Below are 24,934 nucleotides of genomic sequence, written 5' to 3' on the forward strand. Positions count from 1 at the left end.
TAATCAGTTAAAATGACATCTTGATGACGGAAAATAATGAATAGAAAGTGTTTGAAAAATAATTTTGCTATTATAAACTACCTGAACAAAAAAAGCTTATAATAGAGTTGGAGTTCCACAAGGTGGTATACTAGGTCCGATACTATTCCTTATTGGTAGAATTAACCTCTTAAAAGTTTACGAATACGCAAATAACTCGTATCATGTTTGAGAATCAAGTTTTAGTACAAATACTAACCTTCCTATGCGACCATGGGGAGAAGAACGGCCTCAAAGTAGACCCAATTTGCGTTGGGACGATGACATCAAAAGGACTGCGGGGATGAAGTGGCTCCAGGTTACACAGAACCGTGACGAGTGGAGTAAAATGAAGGAGGCCTACACCCGGAGGGTAGAAAAGGGCTAAAGAGAGAGAGAGAGAGAGAGAGAGACTAACCTTCCTGCCCTCCTCGCACTCACGCTTAACCCAATGCCGGTTGAGGTAAGCGCAGACTCCGTTGAGCACGCGCGAGCTGAACTGGTACTCTTCCCACTGATTGGTGTAGAACGCGAGTACATCCTCACCCATCAGATCGGCTCCGTTCTGAGAACCAAATGACACATTAGACTAGAAAAGGCGACAAATTTTAATAAAATAAATGAAAACTAGACAAGTTTTCTTTTTTTTTTCTATCGAGCCAAATTTAAACTTTAATGTTTTAGTTGGAGACTGCCCTTGCAAATACAAGGGCGATTTTCTTTTTGGGTCAGTGAGGGCAGCTACCAGATCCCGTGCTGCTACGAGAAAGCGGTCTTAGACCTTCCCTCGATTTCAAAATAATGAAGATTGGCTTTTACAGATTTTGGAAAAAACATACAGGGTGCGAGAAAAAGGCCATTTTTGACAAACTTTTTTTTTGATGCCAATCTATCCTATTCCTATTGAGGATCAAAAGCTTGTATGGAACCAAAAAAAATTCCGGTTAGAAAAGCCAATCGAAGAAAACTTTTCGCATACAATTTGTATGAAAATGAAAACTTTTATTTTTCACATGCTATTTTTGTATGCCAATCGATTCCATTTCTATCCAGTATCCATAGTTTCCTAGGGGTCAACTTACGGTAATGTACTAAAAAGCCACAAATTAATAAAAACTTTTTCCATACATTTACTATGGAGAAAACGTGAAATTTTACTCACAATTTTCTATCTGCCCAATCAGTCCTGTTACATTTAAGGGCCATAATACTGTATGAAGACATTGCTGTAGGACTGATGAACGAGATCGTCTTTGCCGCCTATGAGGCGTTAAGCCTCGAGTCTTAAGGGTTCGAGTCTTTAAGCCTCGAAATGAGCGTTATTCACAACACTAGTCAGCCCCCTTCTATAAAACAGGATTCACTCCTTACCTTGAGAAGGTTGATGAGGTAGTTCCTGAGGAACTCCCTGAGCCGCTTGTAGAGCTCCAAGCCGACCAAATTAACACCCCTCTTTAAAATGGGATCCTCCTTGAGGAGATTGACGAGGTAGTTCCTGAGGAACTCCCTGAGCCGCTTGTAGAGCTCCAAGCCTACCAAGTTAACACCCCTCTTTAAAATGGGATCCTTCTCACCTTGAGGAGGTTGACGAGGTAGTTCCTGAGGAACTCCCTGAGCCGCTTGTAGAGCTCCAAGCCTACCAAGTTAACACCCATCTTTAAAATGGGATCCTCCTTACCTTGAGGAGGTTGACGAGGTAGTTCCTGAGGAACTCCCTGAGCCGCTTGTAGAGCTCCAAGCCTACCAAGTTAACACCCCTCTTTAAAATGGGATCCTTCTTACCTTGAGGAGGTTGACGAGGTAGTTCCTGAGGAACTCCCTGAGCCGCTTGTAGAGCTCCAAGCCTACCAAGTTAACATCCCTCTTTAAAATGGGATCCTCCTTACCTTGAGGAGGTTGACGAGGTAGTTCCTGAGGAACTCCCTGAGCCGCTTGTAGAGCTCCAAGCCGACCAGCTGAGCGCCGCCGGTCGTCGCTGGACTCTGAAACAGCATCAAAATAAATTATTTACAGTACATATGGGGCTACTTTTCCGCACTAGTGCGTAAAATAGCACTTTTCGTGCGTATGTCGAAACTTTAAAGTGCCATATGTAATGTAAAACGTTGTTCGATACACGTGCGAATAGGTAATTCGCAACTCGTGTCGATTTAAAACACTCCCTTCGGTCGTGTTTTAATTTATCGCCACTCGTTTCGAATTTCCTCTTTTTCGCACTTGTATCGAAAATAACTATTACGATACAAGTGCGAAAATAGGAAATTACCTATTCGCACGTGTAACTGCGCACTGTACGCAGTTGACTCTAGAGCGTAGCGATGGTTTCTAGAGAAGAATCTAGAGCGAAGCGGCGATTTTTAGAGAAGAATCTTGAGCATAGTGACTGTTTTTAAAAGGTTGTTAAGAGTGAAATTCTGTATTTTTTCTAACCTGTTTCCTATTGACAAGGCCAGTGCCCTAGTTTTGCCTCGCGTAGCTATTCCTTAAGTAGACCCTAAAGTGGCCTAGAGCGTAGCGACGATTTTCAGAGAAGAATCTTGAGCAAAGTGAGTTTCTCTAGCCTGTTTCTTATTGACAAGGCCAGCGGCCTGGTTCTGCGTCGCGTAGCTGTACATAAAGTAGACTCTAGAGCGTAGCGACGGTTTCTAGAGCGTAGTGGCGGTTTCTAGAGAAGAATCTAGAGCGTAGCGGCGGTTCTTAGAGAATCTAGAGCGTAGCGACGATTTTCAGAGAAGAATTTTGAGCATAGTGAGTGTTTAAAAGGTGGTTAGAGCTAAATTCTGTGTTTTACCAACCTGTTTCTTATTGACAAGGCCAGCGCCCTGGTTCTGCCTCGCGTAGCTGTTCCTAAAGTAGACTCCAGAGCGTAGCGACGGTTCCTAGAGAAGAATCTAGAGCATAGCAACGATTTTTAGAGAAGAATCTTGAGCATAGTGAGTTTCACCAACCTGTTTCTTATTGACAAGGCCAGCGCCCTGGTTTTGCCTGGCGTAGCTGCCCTGAGGCCGGCTGTGCGACGACCCACTCGCGGTGAACGTGTTCTGATGCACCGAGGTGCAGTAGTTGTATACATGACTGCGTTTTTGTTAAGGAAACCAAAAATACATAATATATCTGGAAGTTTCGCCTTTCAGCGTTAAGACCTGTATTACTTACTTATCTAGTTGTAATTTGTGTTATTTCTGTATTCTCCTTTGCAATACAGAGCGGTGCACAATAAAGAATATATCCCAGTTAACATTAGGCGCTAAATATAAGGGTTAAATAAATATAAGCGTTTAACACATTCATTGCCACCCAGCCAAACAAGACATCCGCGCTAGGTCACAAAAATTTCGTCATATAAAGGTGTACAACTATCGGGTCGTCGGGCCTGGGAACGAAATCATAAAATACCCGATAGTCGGGGTTTCGGATTGATGCTCTTAAAATGGGAGTTAGTGCCGGCTATAATATAAACTTCTAGTTTGTTAGAAGACATTGTCCACCACCTTCTTCTGACACGCTTGGTAGACGACCCTCAATGGAAAGGGTTTATAAGTATCACAAAAAAGCGTGTTTGGTGAATTTAAATGGCCAAAAATCAGGTTTTAAAGAGTGACCCAGGAGAACGTAACCAACGAGTGACAAGAAAAAGTTGATTCACCCCAAAAACCAATAACATTAAATGATAAAGGATACGTATACAGCTCCATGTATCTCTTCCGCTCCATGTGTTGTTTCCTGTAGACATGCTCTATGCCCTCGCGCAGGTCGCCCCATATCTGAAAAACGGTGAAAAAACGGTCACAAAAACACACACAAAAAGGTGAAACGATTAAATTTTGTCAAAATAACACCAATGAAAAGCTTTAATTTAGTTTTATTTTATAGTTTATACCTTATATGCCCATTGGATCGTTTTCAACCCACTGGATAAAACTAGCTCCTATGCATCAAAATGAAACTAGCTCCTACTAGGGGAGTGAGCCTGTAACCTTAAGGAGTGTGGGTCTAAAACGACCCAATGGGCAATATGGGTTAAATATTTCCGCTTCTTACTGTGAATTACTTATGAATTACTTATAATAGAATAAATATTTATTTAAATAAGTGAAGCTATAATATTATTCTAAGGCCCAGCGCCCATTATCAGCATGGCAAGGAATCCTTTCGGCATATTGCCGAGGCGCACTTTTAACACTTCTGATAAAATAAAAACTATTAAAACGGATTATATCGCGTATATTGAATTTATTCTACATCCCGACGTTTCGAACCCTTTAAAGCGTTCGTCAAAAATAGAAGACGTAATTTATGAACAGCCCCTAGCCCCTAGTCAAATCAGTTTCTTTTTTCGAACTGTCAAAACGACTTTTCTACTATGGAATTTATATGGAACACTAGCATGTGACGTCACAATCAAATTACCTACTCTTTATAGTTTTATACGGGTTTTAAAATAGAAATTGTGTCTAAAAACTTATTTACGAAACATGATCTAGGTCAACCACAATTAACCACAAGCCATGATCCGATTTTAAAATATAGATCCAGACGTATCAATAATTGCACAGATAGTATTTAAATTAGCAATGAACGGTTGTTATGACGAAACTGTGGAAAGTGTGTCAACAGTGAAGTCTGCTTGTAGTTTTAGCAAACTGAGAACAGAGCCCATGAGTCATTGACAGTGTCAAAACTGACATAAACGCTTTCGAGAACGTAATTTACTTTCTATACATCTCGCTTGCACTAATATGCGAGTACGAGCGAGATGTATAGAAAGTAAATTACGTTCCCGATAGCGTTTATGTCAGTCAGTGCCAAACTGATGGTAGCCGTACTGGTGTAAAGTTCATTCGATAGCGTGACGAGCGTTCGGTGTCGCGTTATTTTTGTATGGGATTTTGAACAGCGCGCCAAGCGGGACGTTTTGGAAACTCAAAATCCCATATAAAAAGACACGTTAGACACGCCGTAAGTCACGTCACGCTATCGAGTGAAACTTACACTAGGGGTACCGCTTATTAGATTTTATGCTAGTTTCCGACGTCAGGCGTGGCTCACTCCGCGATTTCGTCGCTTTGCTACAGGTAGCTAAAACTGCTAAAAGTACATCCGTTCCACAGCAATTTTGGTGGCTAGCCATAAGCCGCGCGTGGCGCTGTCGCCACCTAGCTGTGCTGATCGTAACAGACGCGTTTTGTTAGAGAGTGACTCTTCTGTACCTAGTACTATTATTTATTCTGTGCCGAAGTTTTGATTTCGACAAGTTTCTGCAAAAGTATCAGGTTTAGTTTCGGTCAAAAAACTGCTGAACCTTTCGACCGCGTCGTAACCATACATTTTCGATAAAGTCCGGCCGAAATTACGGTTTCGGTTCCGGCAAAAAAACCTGTTTCGGGCACTTCACATAAATTTTTCGTCGTGTTGCCCAGCCATACAAATTATACATCCAAAATTTGCCACTGAAATTTGAACCTAAATAGTAGGAAATAAGAGTTGATTTTGCGATGTCTGAAAATTGAATGAAACAAAGCAAAAGCGACTGTTCCAATTGAACATTGTTTAAATTACATCAAACTGAATAGGTACTATAGGTAGGACCTTGGGCTTTAGGAAGATAGAGTAGTTTACATGTAGGGTACATGTCTCGCGATGCTTTTACACCTAGTAAAAGGGCATATGTGTTATGTGGAACTTACGCCCTTGTAGGTACAACATCTCCACTGCCCGAGACTTGTTTGTACCGATTTTGACTAGGGCAAAGGCCTTTGTTTAAGATATTAAATTAAATCTTACCTGATCCAAATCGATTTGCTTCAGCGGCGGCGGCGGTTTCAAGCTAACCCCACTCATCGTATACTCATAAACAAACTAAATAATTAATTAATTAACACTGATTAACGTGTATATAAACTAGCGGCTATACACAGAGATCACAGATATATTGTTATTTACAATAACATAATTTGATTTCTGGGGTTTTCTGGAACAAAGAGAAAATTATGTTAATTCGGTAAAAACTTAATAAATATTTTCATGGAGATGTGAAAATACACCTATGCTTACAAGTGACTATACTTTAACCAGCGACCTGCTGGTTAACAAATTATACATAAACCTTCCTCTTAAATCACTCTATCTATTAAAAAAACCGTATCAAAATCCGTTGCGTAGTTTTCAAGATCTAAGCGTACATAGGGACAGACAGACAGCGGGAAGCGACTTTGTTTTATACATGTAGTGATAAGTAAGAACTAAAACGCAATAACAATAAAAAGGATGTTATTCATGAAATGTCTATTTATCTTGCTATTCTTTTTTTACACAGAAATTTGATAATACATTTTTTGCGGCATAAACAGCTATATCTTTTTTTTACGTTAACTTAGAAGTTAGTTTTTTTCACAGCTTCAAGGGCCTGTAGATTTGAGTAAATGGTTTTAATTTCAACTCGAAATCTTCATTTATTTTAGCATTATGTTTTCACACTAAACAACATATGTGTCAATTTCAATTAAAACTAGTTTGTGGTGTAGCTGAAATTTAAATATTTCAACTATTTATCAGAATATTCAAGATATTTCAACCATTCTACTTCTTGTCATTCTTGCAGCGGTTGGCCTAAGCTTGTGGCTTGTTAACCTTAGTGGTTGGCTAAGGCCTAACATACAAAATCGATCCTCGATCAATCGAAATTTATCTTGTTTTGATATCATATGAAACATATGGTTAATATTACATTGATATAATTAACTATAGGCAGGAATGGTTCTACTGGTAGGTATGCTATACTTGGTCAACCAGATCTTGACAGTAGAAAAAGGCAGCAAATTTGAAAAATGTAGGCGCGAAGGGATATCGTCCCATAGAAAATTTGAATTTCGCGCCTTTTTTTACTGACAAGATTTGGTTGACCAGCTATAGAAACTTTATGATGACTGAGGCATGAGGCCACAATTTTAGTATCCATCAGCCAAAGCAAACTTGCAACTGTATCTCTTAGACATTGTAATATAGACAATAAACTTACACCTTACGGACAATGAATAACATTTGAACAACTTTTACAGTACATATGGGGCTACTTTTCCGCACTAGTGCGTAAAATAGCACTTTTCGTGCGATTTCGAAACTTTAAAGTGCCATATGTACTGTAAAACGTTGTTCGATACACATGCGAATAGGTAATTCGCCACTCGTTTCGAATTTCCTCTTTTTCGCACTTGTATCGAAAATAACTATGCATTACATACTGTACTTTGATAAACATTACAATGCTACATGTTGTATAATATGATTGCCATCTCAGTTACTCCATTTTATTTAGCAATTTGTAACAATACATTGCAACATTCATATTGCATCACTTCTACTCTACACAAGTTTAAAAAAAAAAACATAGTATTTGGTCATGATATACTGGTTAAATAGAGATGATTAACTAAACCACTGGGCCATAACCAAGTAAAAGGGGTTTAAAAAAAACTTTCCCACTTATAGTGCACCAATAAACACCAGTTATATAAATGTATAAGTAAATCAATCTACAGCATAACAGTGAAGTCAGTAAAACAGGATAAAGATCAAGTCAGGTAGCATTTTTTATTCAGCCTACATAATGCATTGGCTGTTTATCATATTGTCTTGTCTTTATACAAGTCGTAAAAAAAATGGTTTTGATGTGAGATGATACGTAATTCCACTTTCGAATCTACCCACTTAAATATAACTTCCAATTTAGTTGACAAATACAGAATCTAAAGTTAATGACAAAAAGTAAAAGTACGTCTCAGTCTCACAAAGGATTTGAGATTTAGCAACCAAAGAAGGGAATGGAAACATGTTTTTTATTTCTTCCTTACCTATTCTCGATTCGACACCACTTCTTTGTATGTCGAAATATCTCATGGCACTATTGATATACACTTAATATTAGACTAAAACAACGACTTAAACTAAAATAACTGTACAAATACGTCGATTCGATTCCTCTTTACAGAGATGTGAACATTACAATGACAAGGTATATTATTCTACTAAATTTAACAGACGTCTGATTAACAAGGTGCGCAATAGGCAGACGTGTATGATAATTTAGTCAGGTAATACTTACATTAGTTTTACACTGTCATCGACCACATTTCACTTCACTTCAGATCTAGCACACACCACAATTAAATGCGAGGTTTGTTAACTATATATATTTAAGCACTAATTGATACAAACATTCAATATTGCAAATAAAGTTTGGTCTTTCGATTGACCATTTCACGCACGTAGAGAAAAAAGAACACGAACAGACAGATTTCTGGGTTTTGTGTGGTTTTGTTTATTTTCCGCCAGATGACGCCCTATAGGATGCGTTCAATACCATTTGGAGAAAGTGAAAGGGCGTACCGTTTTCATTGTGATTCAAACGATTTCTTTTGTACATTCTAACAAATAGATAATCAATTCGGTTACCAAACGCAAGAACACTTTTTTATTTATAAATTTTACAATAAGATTATACATTTAACAATTGACAGAAGAAATTAACCGTGCGTTAAAATAAATAGGGCATTATCTATGAAAAGGGACCTTATTGTCGATGGCGCTTACGCCGCACAGCGTCGCGCGGCATTGTATTTATATCGGAGCATCGTTAATTATGGCGTAAGCGCCATCGACAATAAGGTCCCTTTTTATATATAACGTCACAAATATCGTTGGTTGGGTTAAAAAAGGAATGACCTTATTCATACTAGCAACACTAGAACAGCTGTCAACATGCTGTCATTTTTTTTTTTCACACTTCGCTCAATCCGGTTACCCATCTTGCTTCATCTCACAAGTTTTTGTTTTCGTAACTTTGTGCTGGCCCAGTTTTACGCTTTATTTTCCTTATTAGCACACGCACAATAACTTAAACTTCAGTTTTTATCTCACACTACACACAAAATGTGCTACGTGATCATCACAGGGCGTAGTTTGGCTTGGCTCCTGCTGAGTTTGGTAGCATTTATGCTAATTCTTTCCGGCATAATGACTCCCAAGTGGTTGTTAGGGCAGCCTATGGTGCAAAATAGGGACAATATTACTGGATTCTACGTGCCTAGCGTGGGGATATACAATAGGTAAGCGTCTAAACTTATTTTAAACTTAGTTTCGGTTCAGAACTTTAACTTGAATAAAAATATAAGTTCCTTAGCAAGTTTTTAAGAACAATGCAGCATTGTCAATGCTTGCAAACTGACGAGAAATTAAGATAGATAATTAAGTCTGTTTTAAAGAAGGAACCTGTTAATATTTAATGAGTTAAGTATCTAGTTTCTAATAAAAGATAAATAGACCAAACTATTACAATAAATCATACTTAAAACGTAACTATACAGTTGAACTCGTGACTTGTAAGCAATTTTTCAATCACTTAAGCTTTAATGGTCCTTATTTAGCTAGTGGGTGCCAGTTGAAATTAGATTGTACTAGTGCGTTAAACTTTTATTTAATACATACATAACTTGTTACTAATAATTAGTCTACCTAATTTAGCTTAAGATTAGAGCGCACCGCCAACAAACTGTCTCACAGTTGGCGAAACATTAGATTAAGGTACTAAAATACTGTATTTTTATGTAAAAAATTTCAATAAAAAGAAAAATATAATCATGCCTATTTCCCGGAGGAGTAGGCAGAGACCACGGATTTCCACTGGCTGTGATCCTGACATACCACTTTCGCTTCCTTTTATTTAATTTTATCCCAAAATGGTTCCTTTTGTATGAAATTTTTCTTTAATTTTCTGGTTAAAGACATTTATTTACTCAAAAGAAACGTTACATTTCACTTAATGAGTAGGTAGTTTACAATGTAAACAAGTAGAAGTTATGACGATTTGTGAGCGTCTACATAACTACATAAATATGGGTGTAGCAGTAAAAACAATATATCAAAACGAAGTAACTAGAACTTATAAGTAAGTGAGAGTTTGTTAAGTACATATATTCATATTATTTATTTATTTACTTATTTACTAACATACAATAAAAACATGACACAAAATTACATTTATAATTTTTGTTATTCCTATTATTCTTTTTTTTATAAATTATATATGTGCTATACCTAGCAGAGAGAGGTTCAGTACACTAAATATTAATAATATTATTCGCATTGGCACCGGGCGACCGGCCGGTTTCTAGGCTCGCGGTAAGATGTTGTGTTGGCCAGGGCCGTATTTAGATAACCGGAATTTCAGAGAGTATATGGGATTTTAATTTATTCTTGAAAATTGAAAAACTTGGCGCGTCTTTAATATTTTTGGGAAGGTCGTTGTACATTTTCTAACTTTTAATCAAGTTATTTGGTTAATATTTTGATAATTATTCTCTGAAAAATAAACTGATATAAAGATAATCTATAATATTAATAGAAAAAACCAACATCACAAAACAGTTTAATATGCCCATTCAAACTATATAGCTAAACTACCTACTTTCAACCCGTGGAGCGCCCTACCAAGACACGTGTGATGCTAACTCAATTTGGGTTATAGTGACTCAGTATCAGACGTGTGTTAATACAAATCAATATGGGTACTCGTTCATTCATAAGAAAAACCAATATGGATCAAATTGCTTTGCATCAATTTGTTGTATGGTGGGCGTTCGACGGGTTACAACATAATCATTTTCCATATTGCTTGAGAAATGGCAGAGTCCTGAGGTAACAAACATAAAAAAAACGTAAAACCAAATTTAAACACACACATTTACAGGTTGACTGGAAGAGATCCCCCATTACTTTATTATTTATACATATTTTTCCCACAATCCGTCTACACACAGTATTACCTCAAAGCAAGTAATTAATACATTTCAGGTGCTTGCGTATAAAGGACAGCCGCGATGACTGTGGCTCTTTCTCCTTCTATGGCTTTGCCACTGATCCGAGCCGCTACCCTACCCCGTGGAAAGCAGCATTATTCTTCCTCTCTTTATGTAAGTACATACTTTTTTATCATTTAAAAATAATCACATTTCACAAACTAGGCAAACATCAAACATCAAACATCAAACATCAACATTTATTCAGCAAATAGGCCACAAGGGCACTTTTACACGTCAACATGGAATTTACATACAGCAAAAAAAAAAAAACACATCTTCAATTATAAAATACAACTTTCTAAGCCGCAAATATAAAATCAAACTAAAGTATTACATAGAGATGTATAAAGTCTCTAAATGTCGAATTACAAAAAAAAAAAAGTGAAGTGTCATTTTCGTGTAATAGGGATGATGACACATGTTGAATTTTATAACAAAATCTAGTAAAATAGATAGCAAACGAGCAATTTATCACAGTAATGTGGATATTAAAATAAAATACGGAATAGTTACAACAATACAGGACCTGAAAGTTTCAAAATTTAAGTTTTTTTTTTTACTTCCAAAAACGATAAAAGTAAGGGTACCAAGGGTATGCTCGATTCCTTACATTTTATCCAAAAAAATATTGTATAGCAAGTAGCAACTATATACATAAACGCAATATTTCACGGACAAAAACGCAATTTTCTTGTTTTGTCCATACTACAAGATGGGATCTCAGTGACCGACGTCCAACCGACCTCACGTTCACTTATCCTTTTGTGAGGGGCGTTTCGCGAGTGAAGTGCGACTGTCGGACTTTGACTATAATTTCTGACTTTTGTTTTGCTTTAATGCAATGGGTATATAGACATTTGATCCTAAAAATAAACCCGATCGATTGATACCATAAATGAAAATTAGTCATGTAGCCTATTTTTTGCGCTGTATCGAATGAGACCACACTCATACTTATAGGCATACCCCGCAACGGAGCTAGCAAAACCGTAGCATATGACAGTTTTGTGTCAGGGTTGGCGATTCTGAGGAACCATTTTGCTTTAACTTTATTGTATGTAAGATTAATAAAATTGATCGAGAACCTTGTTGACCATCTTCCGATATAACCCGGTTTAATTTACTGTCAAAATAATATAAATTAACAGGTCAATGTCAATATTAGATGCGTTTCAATGTATCTGTTATTTTGTTTATAAAATCACGTTTTTTTACGCATTTCTTTCAAATATTACCATGGAATTTTCACTGCTTGAAAATATTGGTGTGTTTGAAAACAAAGAAAAAATATTTTTTGTACTTTAGTTTATGCGTAGTAGTGATAACCCTGACGTACAACTGCTACAGATTTGCTAGCTCGGTTGCGAGGTATGCTTATAGGATCAATAATAAAATACAGATGGTGTTCTTAAATTACGCCACCTATGTAATTAAAACTGCAAGAGGCCATGCGCTTGGCGGGGAACAGAACCCTATGCAGGAACCTGGTCTTCAACAGAAGGACATGATGTCACGATCCTCAGTATTGAGGGACTGACTGAACAAGAATAAAATACAAGCCTAAAGGCTTCGTCACACAGGCGCGTTTTCCGGGCGGGGCGTGAGCGGGGCGCGCCACTTTTACATATAAAACGCTCACGTCCCGCTCACGTCCCGCCCGGAAAACGCGCCTGTGTGACGAAGCCTTAACAGGTCTACTGCACCACTGCGCAGCTACTGCACAGTGCTGCCACATTAATAAATCTGCTTCCTACCCTTATTTTCTTGGACAAATAAGTCTCAGGCAAAAATTTAATTTTTGGTACGAGCTTTTATCGCTGACTGTACTTTTCTTTCCACAGACAACTAATACCCCGTACTAACAGCGGCCGGCAGGGGGCGGGCAGTGGAAGTCCCTTTCTAACAAAAGCTGTCAAAAAGTGACATCCGCTTGTATTACAAGTTACAAGCTTTTGAGAAACGGGGCCATTAGGGGCTATTCATAAATTACGTCATTTCAAATTGGGGGGGGGGGGGGTCTGGACATCGGATGATGGTAGCATGACGTAGGAGGAAACGGGGTCATTCGAAGCATGATTTTTGGATGATTTTAGGGGGGGGGGGGGTCAAAAATCCACAAAAATAGATGACTTAATTTAAGAACAGCCCTTTAGGCAGGCGTGTCTCACTCCGCGATTTCGTCGCTTTGCTACAGGTAGCTAAAAGTACATCCATTCGGCCCCAATTTTGGGGAAAGCCATAAGCCGCGCGTGGCGCTGTCGCCACCTAGCGGCCATATCTGTGCTGATCGTAACAGACGCGTTTTTTTAGAGAGTGAGTCTTCTGTGCTTAGTACTATTATTTATTCTGTGCCTTAGGTCCGTGTAGGTAGATCATGATAATTGTCAATTACAGGCGCAGCCATACAATTCTCGACGGTGCTGGCCGGTGTCATGGCGTGCTGCGTTCAGTCTGTGTTCAAGAAGAGCGTTATATCACTGGCTGGTGCCACTCAAGCTTTGGGAGGTATATACATATTTTTAATAGGGGGTATTACTGCAATGTTCTGCCGCCAGAGTGCAGCACTAGCGCCCATCGTAAGCCATAGAGTAACTTATACATACTGTGCCTTAAACTGTTTTTTGACAAGTTTTCACAGACAATCAAATATGACATTGATACATCAAGGCGGTTTGTTTACAAAGGGCCTACCGGGAAACGCGAAATCGAAACTCGGCTATCTGCCTCTCTACCGCTCGAATGTGCAAGAGTGATAGAGAGGTTAGATAACAAAATTTCGGCTCTCCCTTAGATTGTGACGGATTGTGGAAGTGGCGCCCCCTACGCAGAGTTTTGCGTAATATTCCCTATGACATATTATTGTACTTCCCGCAACTTTGTACACTACACCTTATAAAACAGTCCCCCGCCGTATCTGTCTGCTTGTATGTATGTTTGTTCGCGATATACTCGAAAACTACTGAACGGATCTTCATGCGGTTTTCACCTATCAATAGAGTGATTCTTGATGAAGGTTTAGGTGTATATTTTGTTAAGGTTTTGTGTAACCCGTGCGAAGCCGGGGCGGGACGCTAGTGTATAATATATTTAATGGCGACTGTACCTTTTACAAGTACATACAAGTACATGCGGCGCACACCAATTTTGGTGTCTAGCCATAGTAGTTGCCGCGCTCCGCTACGGAACGGACGCCTGCTCGCGCTTGCGCCACCTAGCGGTCATATCTGTCGTAATAGACGCGATTTGTTAGAGAATAATTCTTCTGTACCTTAGTACTATTATTATTTATTTTATTCTGTGCTTTCGGTACAAAATATTTACCAATCTCGTGAATATTGCTAGAAATAATTTATATGATTACAGCTTTTATGTCTTTGTTTCCAGGATTATTCGGAGTGCTAGGCCTCCTGTTGTACCCCTGGGGTTGGGGAACCCAGCGCGTCCGACAGCTTTGCGGCGAAAACTCGGAGCCATACATACCAGGAGACTGTTCTATTGGTAAATATTAAATTCAGACCATATTTCTGCTTAAAACCCCTTATTTTTCTCGATGGATTTCTCAAAAACAACGTGGGATTAATTGTTATTCGAAATGATTATTTATTTATTATGTACTAGCGACCCGCCCCGGCTTCGCACGGGTTAACAAATTATACATAAACCTTCCTCTTGAATCACTCTATCTATTAAAACAAACCGCATCAAAATCCGTTGCGTAGTTTTAAAGATCTAAGCATACAGACAGACAGACAGCGGGAAGCGACTTTGTTTTATACTATGTAGTGATATTTGATTAATGACGAAATTGACATTCAAATGTATTGTACTTCTTTTGTTGTTTTTTTGACATTTAGATTTTATTCTAGAAACATTCCAGACTAGTATTTTTTATACATTTTTTTTATGTTTTGACCATCTTTTTGTGAATTTATTAGTATTAAATTTGATCTGCATAATAATTCAATACTAACATTATGATTTATATTTACATCAATAAATTGCTCTGATAATTAGCTTAAGATAATATAATCGAACGAGCGAGCGAAGCGAAGCGAAGTTCTTACATTCGACTTTGAACACGCTGCTGGCTAGCGGCACGTCTCGGCATTTCGATGTTTTTAAGCTGAACTGTCAGAAGATAGTTTGATACTCAATAACTTAAGTAAATTTGTTCTAATTTAAATGAAAGTGGGTAAACGTGTAGTCGAGGGCATTATATTTTAGTCATTAAATTATGAGCAGGCCCGATCAAGAGGTTATTGAGCTTAAAGAGCTTAGAAGGCCAAAAAGCTGTTTGTGAGGGGTCTTGCTATTCTGGTCAATTTTTTGCAAGAAACATGGTCGAGTTTAGTATCAAATGAAAGTGCTCGACTTACACTTTTATAATATCGTTTTTAAATTTACCATTTTGAAATAATTAGCAAGATAAAAATAAAATAGAATATACATAATATATGTATGTGACATTTGACAAGAAATATTTCGGCTTAGCACAGATACAGTTTATTTTAATCTCTATGGTGGTGACTTAAATCCAGGGGAGGGACAGCCGTATACGAAGCCCTTTATTCGAAAAAATTGCGCCATCTATATTACTTAACGCTAAACTTGTAAATGGCGCTTCAAAATTGATGCAAAAAGAGCGACATAAAATAGTAGAAATTAAATAAAATGGAACTCAAAAATGTCCATACTAAATTGTTGTTATGTGTAAGCATTTTACGTCAAAAATGTGACAGGTACGTAGAAAGTGGCGCCCTCATTTATTTTCTATTATTTTATGTCGCACTATACGAGTACCAAGTAGGTGCAACAAAGTCAATCGCTATATAATTTTTGGTTAACCGCGAGTTCTCAGTTCGGGGCGAACTACTAGTTATATGTAATAAGTAGTTACTATTCATAAGTATAGTGAAGAGCATTACTATAGTGAAAAGTACAAATTAGTAATTAATAATAAATATAAGGAGTGTAAGAGAGAAAAAGCTAGTGCAACCGAAAATTAAAAACTATTATGGCAAAAGAAGCTCAAAGTACCTGGTACCAAAAATATTAAATAAAATTAGCTTACTGAGGCAAAGTCCTAAATTAAGTAAATCCATGTTAAAAACTAGATTAAAAGAATATCTTCTCAATTGATCAATATATTTTTTTTTAAAGTGAACATAATTAGAAAATGGAAAAATAATGTAAACAAACCAATTTATAGAAACATACATTTATGTGTGGCCTATGAAACTGTTAGTCTAAGTATATAATTAGTTAAATAGGTTAAGTGTATAAAACTGAGCGCATCTCGCCATCAAACGTAACAGTTTGGCGAGAATATAAATGTTTAGTAAGTAAGGTGTAAATTTAAATATATAAATAAATAAAAATATATACAGGGTGCCCAGTAATTAATGGATAACCATCTAACCACCAACAGGACACCTTAGGCTGGTCCAGAAAATGCACTTATAGGTCTAGTAAAAGTTTCGTGGTTTTCGAGATAATCGAACTTTTCTGTCTTTTTAAATAGCTACCATACTTCAAATTCAGAAAAGTGCGATTATCTCGAAAACCACGAAACTTTTACTAGACCTATAAGTGCATTTTCTGGACCAGCCTAAGGTGCCCTGTCGGTGGTTTAGAAGGTTATCCATTAATTACTGGGCACCCTGTATATATAAATAAATAATAAATAAGTGCTTGTTGCTAGGCATACATGAATAAAGTACAGGGTGGCCAACTTAGAGGTATACAACTTTTTTTTGCCGCCATTTTATTTTGGCGGTAAATATGACAGTTATTGCATGAAAATTAGTTAGTGTAGAGGTGGACATTTGTCTGACACTATTTTCCATGTGTAATTGCTGACCCTACATATTATATTTAACAAGGAATACTTAATATTTTTTATGTTTTATAGAATAAAATTTCAAAAATAAAGTGTATACCTCTTATGTGGCTACCCTGTATATTTGATTGATTGATTGATATTCCATATTTTTGTCAAAAATGTACTATTATAATCCAGGTTGGTCCCTCTACGTGTCGGCTCTGGGCGTGGCGCAGGTGTTTCTCGCGAGCGCGCTGTCCCGCGCCGCCGACCGCGCCGCGCGGGCCGACAAGGTGCAGTTCCAGATCGACGAGGGGAAACAACTCATCTGCCTGGCCTGATCACTCCCCACGCCCAGATCACTCCCCACGCCCTGATCACTCCCCACGCCCTGATCACTACCGACGCTTGTTATGATCACTACCGACGTCCTGATCACTACCGACGCTTGGCCTGATCACTACCGACGCTTGGCCTGATCACTACCGACGCTTGGCCTGATCACTACCGACGCTTGGCCTGATCACTACCGACGCGTGGCCTGATCACTACCGACGCTTGGCCTGATCACTACCGACGCTTGGCCTAATCACTACCGACGCCTGGCCTGATCACTTCCCACGGCCTGATCACTATTTTTATTTTATTTTTTATTTTCTTTATTGGGGAAAAAAACAGATACAGGCCAATAATATTTACAGGTAGAATTACAAAATGGTAGATATAGCCTACATCCTAAGACAATTCCCACTAGGTGTGACAATAGTTTTAGGATAGCATTGGGATCGGAACTAAATAAACAGACTTGACACTACCCACGCTTGGCCTGATCACTTCCCACGGCCTGATCACTACCGACGCTTGGCCTAATCACTACCGACGCTTGGCCTGATCACTACCGACGCGTGGCCTGATCACTACCGACGCGTGGCCTGATCACTACCGACGCTTGGCCTGGGGCCTGTTTCTCAAAAGCTTGTAATACAAGTGGAAGTCCCTTTCAAAAACAAAAGCTGTCAAAAATTGACATCCGATTGTATTAAAAGTTACAAGCTTTTGAGAAACGGGCCCCTGATCACTACAGACGCTTGGCCTGATCACTTCCCACGCTTGGCCTGATCACTACCGACGCGTGGCCTGATCACTTCCCACGCGTGGCCTGATCAATACCGACGCTTGGCCTGATCACTACCGACGCTTGGTCTGGGGCCCGTTCCTCAAAAGCTTTTGTAACTTGTAATACAAGTCCCTTTCTAACAAAAGCTGTCAAAAATTGACATCCGCTTGTATTACAAGTTACAAGCTTTTGAGAAACGGGCCCCTGATCACTACAGACGCTTGGCCTGATCACTACCGACGCGTGGCCTGATCACTACCGACGCGTGGCCTGATCACTACCGACGCATGGCCTGATCACTTCCGATGCGTGGCCTGATCACTACCGACGCGTGGCCTGATCACTACCGACGCTTGGCCTGGGGCCTGTTTCTCAAAAGCTTGTAATACAAGTGGAAGTCCCTTTCAAAAACAAAAGCTGTCAAAAATTGACATCCGATTGTATTAAAAGTTACAAGCTTTTGAGAAACGGGCCCCTGATCACTACAGACGCTTGGCCTGATCACTTCTCACGCTTGGCCTGATCACTACCGACGCGTGGCCTGACCACTACCGACGCATGGCCTGATCACTACCGACGCGTGGCCTGATCACTACCGACGCTTGGCCTGAACACTACCGACGCTTGGCCTGAACACTTCCGACCGAACACTACTCTACTCATCCCTGTTTCTGTACACTTTACAGAATAGAATGTACAACTATTAAATAGCATTTAATAACAATATTTTGTAATTTTTGTGGCTCAGTATGCCCTCGCGGCGAGATAGACTACCCGTCTTTTACTAAATATGTTAATTAAAGAGGGACGGGTAGTCTAGATATTGCCCCGCCAATCATGTGCTAGCCCAGCAGATGTTTAGAAAGATATTTGGTTATTTTTAATGTTTTGCGCGTGACGAAGGCATATTTTTTGCACTTAACAACGCCAAAAAGATGAAAAGAGTGATATCAAAACACACTTTAGTTATAGTTTAAATCGTCAGGTGACAAGCAAAAGTCACTAATTACTATAAAATAATTAAACAAAAATCAACCTTCTTTTCGTACTAATATGGTTCACTATGGCCACTGACTGGTCAATATGGGAGGCATTAAAAGAACAACAAGTAGAGCTCCAGTACATTGATATCTTAAAACAACTCTACAAACATACCACGAGTAGAGTCCAACTGGAAACAATCGGCCCGCCAATACAAATTGAACGTGGCGTAAGGCAAGGCGATCCCATATCACCCAAGATATTCATTGCAGTGCTAGAGTCGATAATTAGCAAGCTGAATTGGTCTGGCCGTGGACTGCCTATAAACGGTAGCTATCTACATCACCTAAGATTCGCAGACGACATCGTCTTGCTTTCAGAACGCTTTTCAGACCTAAAATACATGATATTCACCCTGCAGACTGCCAGTAGAGTGACAGGGCTAGAAATAAATTTCAGCAAATCAAAAATAATGACTAATAGTACACAACAACCAATGCATATTGGAGATACCGAAATGGAGTACGTTAATAGTACATTATTGTCGAGGTTCGGAAGTAGCTACTTGCAGGCTGAGGATTCGTTTTAAACGGACGACCTTGGGAGTCCGTTTAATTGAATCCGAAGCCAGCAAGTAGCCTTCCAGCCGAGTCATATATAGTGCTTTTCTCAAAAATGGTGCAAGAAATAGAAATATTTTACAGAACTTACAGAAGCAACGTTCTAATTTTCCATTAATTTTCACAGAAAAAAATACAACCATTAAAAAAATTAGCTTGCCGCCTTTAAAAAAAAAAGAAGTGTATTTTTCTGCTGAAAATACGCCAACCTATTTGAGACACCTAAATAGTCGCGGTACCAACATTAAGCCTGTAACAGACTATCGCACCGCACCGCGACCTTGGAGCGTCGCACCCATAAGTGAGAGCGAGAAAGAGATATCTGTTTCTCGCTCTCACTTATGGGTGCGACGCTCCAAGGTCGCGGTGCGGTGCGATAGTCTGTTATAGGCTTTATAATAATAAGTGCTGATCATCTGTTTGGCTGTTTAAGGGACCTATGCCTTCATTTGATATGGCCATTTGAAGTTTTAAAAAGTTTGGAACTCGTTAAATAATGGAATTTGTATGCGACATTGCAGTCCCGAAATCGAGACTGCAATGTTTTTAACTTTTTAATTTTTTGAATGACCATAAACTACGCACTTCGCGACCTATTTTTTAACCGGCAACGTCGACTTTGCCGTCCATTTTTGAGAAAAAACTATATATACCTTGGGAAGCAAATCTCATTTGATATGAGAAATAGCGAACATGAAGTTGATAGGAGAATCAAGATCACGTGGAACAAATTCTGGAGCCAAAAAGAAATATTGAAGAGCACAATTCCTATTAAATTTAAAAAGAAAATCATGGACTCATGTTTACTACCATCGCTCAAGTACGCCGCGCAAACCTGGAAATTTACCAAAAATATTAAAAACAAAATAATTACATGCCAAAGAAGTATGGAAAGAAGTATGACAAATATTAGAAAAATCCAGAAAATTAAGCACAGCATTATTAGATCCAAAACTAACGTGATAGACGCGCTCAAATACGCATAAAAACAAAAATGGAGATGGGCAGGACATGTCGCCAGGATGAAGTCCAATAGATGGGCAAAACAAGTAACGACATGGCCAGGACCACCAGGAAAGCGTAACAGCGGCAAACCATACACGCGATGGTCAGACGAGATAGTAAAGTTTGCAGGGACAAACTGGATACAAAAAGCACAGGATAGATCCGACTGGCTTACTCTGGAGGAGGCCTTCACCTGAGAAGGGGTTCTTGCTAAATTCACCTAGTAAAAAAAAAAAAAAACAACAATATGTACATAAGTGACCAAACATTACTAAAAAATGACTATTAGAAAATTAAATAAATTGTATTGTAGATTTTTTATGTTTGACATTGTAATATGCAAGAAATAAAAGGCTTTTTTTTTTTTTTTTTTTTTTATTTATTTATTTATTTATTATTTATGGCCACTGACAATCCAACCTCTAGACTGAGCTTAGGCCAATTATTTTATGAAACCGATGGTGCCAAAAATACGGGGGTGCGGGGGGACGAGGTGAGCGAATCCCGTGCCGTGATTGGTCCGTTCAAAGACACGGACCAATCACGGCACGGGATTGACTCGAAGATGGAGTAACGCTACCGTATGTGTGGCAGAGGGGGTAGCGCGACTATGCTATGTCTAGAGGTTGGATTGTCTGTGACTATGGCTATGAACTTGTGGTGGTACTTAGTGAGTTTTGCTTGTCACCTGACGAATATATTTCCCATGTAAAACTATAGACTGAAACTAACTTCCAAACTGTATTTATATTTTTATACATAATTTTTGACTTGTGGTTTGTAATTGTGTGGAACTATATATACATTTAATTGTAGTAATTAAATAGATTATTAAGATTATATTTAAGAAAACAAAGATGTGTCTTAATACTCATAATATTGTGTTATTCATATTTAGATTATATATTAAAATTATGTAAGTCAAGGGGTTTCGATATCCTTGTGTGTAATATTTTTTTTTCCAAAATTGTATTTGGAATTTTAATCTTTTTTTTTTACTTAAAATGTATGTTTGACGATCTTTTTGTGAAATTCTTAGTGTTTTTGATCTGTATAATAATCCAATGTTATTATGGAATAATATTATAGTATTTTATGCAACCGTTGTTTAAGAGAGGTCAAAAAAGGCGAGTGGCGTGAGTAACAATTTGAGGCGAAGCCGAAAATTGTTAATAAAGACGCCACGAGTATTTTTTGACTCAGTTAAACAACGTTGCATACTATACTTTTTCTACGACCAAGCACTTACTTTGAAATAAAATTGTAAATTTAAGAAATATTTTTAATTCAAGAAGTAGCAAAAATAGAGGCTACGGGCGGGAAAAGAATGAATGAATGAATGAAATTTAAAAAAAACATGTCTATGGTTCACTTATTTGTCAGAGATGACATTTAAAATAAGGTTGGCAACACTGTATTTCATTCAATATTTTTAAAGTGGTCATTACACGAAGTGCCATAAAATCGCCAAAAAGATACTGCGTGTATGCACAAATACTTTTTTGGGGAATAGACTAAAGACTTGTCTTGACAACTAGAAGGTACTTTTTAAAGGTGTGTGCACGACCCTTTAAATGACAAATAAAAGTTCGGGAGTAGAAAAACATATAAATTGCTCTGATAATTAATATATATGTACCTGTACCTGTGGTAATACCTAATTACTATTCATAATTGCTTGTTGCTAGGCCTATATGAATAAAGTATATTATGAATTGAATTGAATTGAAAGTTACAGGTGATAAAAATCCTACCATGCTACCGCCGCTGTATTAGTTAAGTGCCATAAGAAATTCGGATATTGAATTGTAAAAGTATTATTTTTAGTTCCTTTTCAGAAACGTTCTGTGTTTAAATCATGTCTTTTACCTACTTTAAGAATGAGGAATCTCTAAGTTAAGTGTTTCAATATTTTTTTGAATTGTTACTTACATACGTTTAGATACATTATCACAATCATCATTATTAACCACAGCGTTTTTGTAGTATATTTGGGGCATTATATATGAAAAGGGACCTTATTGTCGATGGCGCTTACGCCGCACAGCGTCGCGCGGCATTGTATTTATATCGGAGCATCGTTAATAATGGTGTAACCGCCATCGACAATAAGGTCCCTTTTCATAGATAACGTCACATTTGCTTAGTTTTTTAGCGTTCGCGATCTTGTGTCATTTAGTTGGCGACTGTATAAAGCAGCATTTATGATCTAGCTAGACAACCGCGGCCCGCGGCCGCATGCGGCCCGTGAACCTGTCACTTGCGGCCCGCGAGCCTCCCTATTTTGTATGTAATATTGACAAACGACAATGTCTGATAAAGTCATAAATATTAACAAAGTGCGGCCCGCGTCAACTTCGTTAACTACTACCCTTGGCTGCTAAAAGGTTGCCGACCGCTGAGCTAGACTATAGATTAGATTAAAAATAAAATCATATACAAATTCACAAAATAAATGTTAATAATTATAAATAATAAATGTTTTGTTTAACAATTGTATTAGATATACAGGGTGGATTTTCTTTTTGGGTCAGTGAGGGCAGCTACCAGACCAGACCCCGTGCTGCTACGAGAAAACGGTCTTAGAAGACCTTCCCTCGATTTTAAATTAATGAAGATTGGCTTTTACATATTTTGGAAAAAACATACAGGATGCGAGAAAAAGATCATTTTTGACAAACTTCTTTTTGGATGCCAATCGATCCCGTTCCTGGAACCAAAAGAAAATCCACACTGTATAGGTACTCGTATACACGAGTATATCTAATACAATTGTATTATAACATTTCTATGAATATATTTCTATATGGAATTATAACATAGACATGTTATAATTCCATATAAAAATATATCCATAGAAATGTAAAAAAATAGATATATTTTTATATGGAATTTTGTAATCCAAAATAGTTTTGTGTCTATGTATCATTTACAAAATATATACATTTGTGGACTGAGCAAATTGTTTTTTTTTCATACGACGTCGGTGGCAAACAAGCATACGGCCCGCTTGATGGCAAGCAATAACCGTAGCCTATGGACGCCTGCAACTCCAGAGCACTCGCGACTAATCTTTAAAACAAACAAATAATGTATTATTATAAAAACAATACAAAAAGAAAACAGACACACAAGCAGAGGTTAAAACAACAGGCGGTCTTATTAATATCGATGGAGGCGGTCTAATTGCTAAAAAGCGATCTCTTCCAGACAACCTTTTGGGTTTGGGTTCAAACAAATGCATTATCTATGAAAAGGGACCTTATTGTCGATGGCGCTTACGCCGCACAGCGTCGCGCGGCATTGTATTTATATCGGAGCATCGTTAATAACGGCGTAACCGCCATCGACAATAAGGTCCCTTGTCATAGATAACGTCACAAAAGGCCTCACCGTTTTTTTCGTTGATTACGGCTTATGCTTTAGGTCTCGTATAGCCGTAAGGAAAGATGTTGTGTCTATAAAGAAGGTTCCTCTTGATTAAATCTCGTGTGTCCCAAATCTTAGTATACTTTTTGGAGAGTTTGTACCGGTGTCTATACTCGTCTATGGTGCTTAAAAACTGCAAGTAGTCGCCCACTGTTGTTGAAAGAAAGAAAGAATAGTTGTTTACGATACAAGTGCGGAAAAGAGGAAATTCGAAACGAGTGGCGATAAATTAAAACACGACCGAAGGGAGTGTTTTTAAATAGACACGAGTTGCGAATTATCTATTCGCACGTGTATCGTACAACGTTTTACAGTACATATGGCCCTTTAAACTTTTGACATCACACGAAAAGTGATATTTTACGCACTAGTGCGGGAAAATTAGGACCATATGTATACTGTAAAATACTTTTTAGAGGTATATATGTAAGAATATATTACTTAGGAAATTGTTTCTGTTGACATATCAAACTTTGAGAGCCACAAATTTACCAAATTTTCGCGTGTGGGTCAAGATCGGATGCAAAAATACAAGAAAATAAACATTTGATGAGAACTTTTAAGTTTCTAGTTATTCATGGCTACAATTTATATACTTACGTTGGAGGAGGTTAAACATCGGATATATCCTTTTGGATACCTTATTTTCTGATCATTAGAAGTGGTTTTGTTTCGCCATCCGATCTTAACCCGTGATGACAAATTCATCGTTACCCCCGAAAAAAAAATTGTCTCATCTTCACACCGGTACAAAACTGAAACCGTTCAATATTGAAAGTTGCCAATATTCAGGCCTAAACGTGCCTAAACTATGGTTATTATTTAACGAATTGCACCACATTTCTAGAATCTACTGTGATCGAATAAATAAAATTTTTTCGCGAGGTCTCTCAATTAGTCCCAAAATCGTCCGGCATTACCCCAACATACTTTAATTTAAACATAAACTTACACATGAGCTGAAGAGGTATGGCTGAAGTATTTCTCAATTGATGTTGTTCAGCAATTTCCAGAAATACATGGGAGTTGGAATGGTTATTGTATCTCGAAATCATGGTTTTGAAACGCGATTCGAGATCTTGATACA

The 24,934-nt window shown here is 38.1% G+C and overlaps 2 protein-coding genes across 2 annotated transcripts in view; one reads left to right on the forward strand and one right to left on the reverse strand.

The window, feature by feature from the left end:
• The window catches only part of LOC134658998 (cullin-1), a 29,199-nt gene extending 21,153 nt beyond the window's left edge, over positions 1-8,046 (reverse strand). The window contains exons 1-6 of the mRNA XM_063514605.1: positions 7,869-8,046; positions 5,803-5,989; positions 3,700-3,782; positions 2,967-3,093; positions 1,905-2,000; positions 437-583 (exon numbers count right to left, since the gene is read on the reverse strand). Coding sequence (XP_063370675.1) covers positions 437-583; positions 1,905-2,000; positions 2,967-3,093; positions 3,700-3,782; positions 5,803-5,859 — 510 coding nt within the window. The 5' untranslated portion in view covers positions 5,860-5,989; positions 7,869-8,046. The remainder of the gene's footprint in view (positions 1-436; positions 584-1,904; positions 2,001-2,966; positions 3,094-3,699; positions 3,783-5,802; positions 5,990-7,868) is intronic.
• A 776-nt stretch (positions 8,047-8,822) lies between these two features.
• Positions 8,823-17,036, forward strand: LOC134659158 (LHFPL tetraspan subfamily member 2a protein). The gene is made up of 5 exons (XM_063514787.1): positions 8,823-9,122; positions 10,867-10,985; positions 13,269-13,379; positions 14,259-14,372; positions 16,894-17,036. Exons 1-5 carry the CDS (start codon positions 8,947-8,949, stop codon positions 17,034-17,036), a joined length of 663 nt encoding a protein of 220 aa, XP_063370857.1. The 5' UTR covers positions 8,823-8,946.
• Positions 17,037-24,934: the final 7,898 nt, after the last annotated feature.

Source organism: Cydia amplana, chromosome 24, assembly GCF_948474715.1.
Source record: "Cydia amplana chromosome 24, ilCydAmpl1.1, whole genome shotgun sequence".
In the NCBI taxonomy this organism is placed as follows: Eukaryota; Metazoa; Arthropoda; class Insecta; order Lepidoptera; family Tortricidae; genus Cydia; species Cydia amplana.

What these genes read in the sequence shown, in the direction of transcription:
- LOC134659158 (XM_063514787.1), top strand. Translation starts at nt 8,947, where the DNA reads ATGTGCTACGTGATCATCACAGGGCGTAGTTTGGCTTGGCTCCTGCTG. An exon ending in ATTATTCTTCCTCTCTTTAT is followed by an intron (nt 10,986 to 13,268) that starts GTAAGTACATAC and finishes TGTCAATTACAG; the next exon opens with GCGCAGCCATACAATTCTCG. An exon ending in TGCCACTCAAGCTTTGGGAG is followed by an intron (nt 13,380 to 14,258) that starts GTATATACATAT and finishes CTTTGTTTCCAG; the next exon opens with GATTATTCGGAGTGCTAGGC.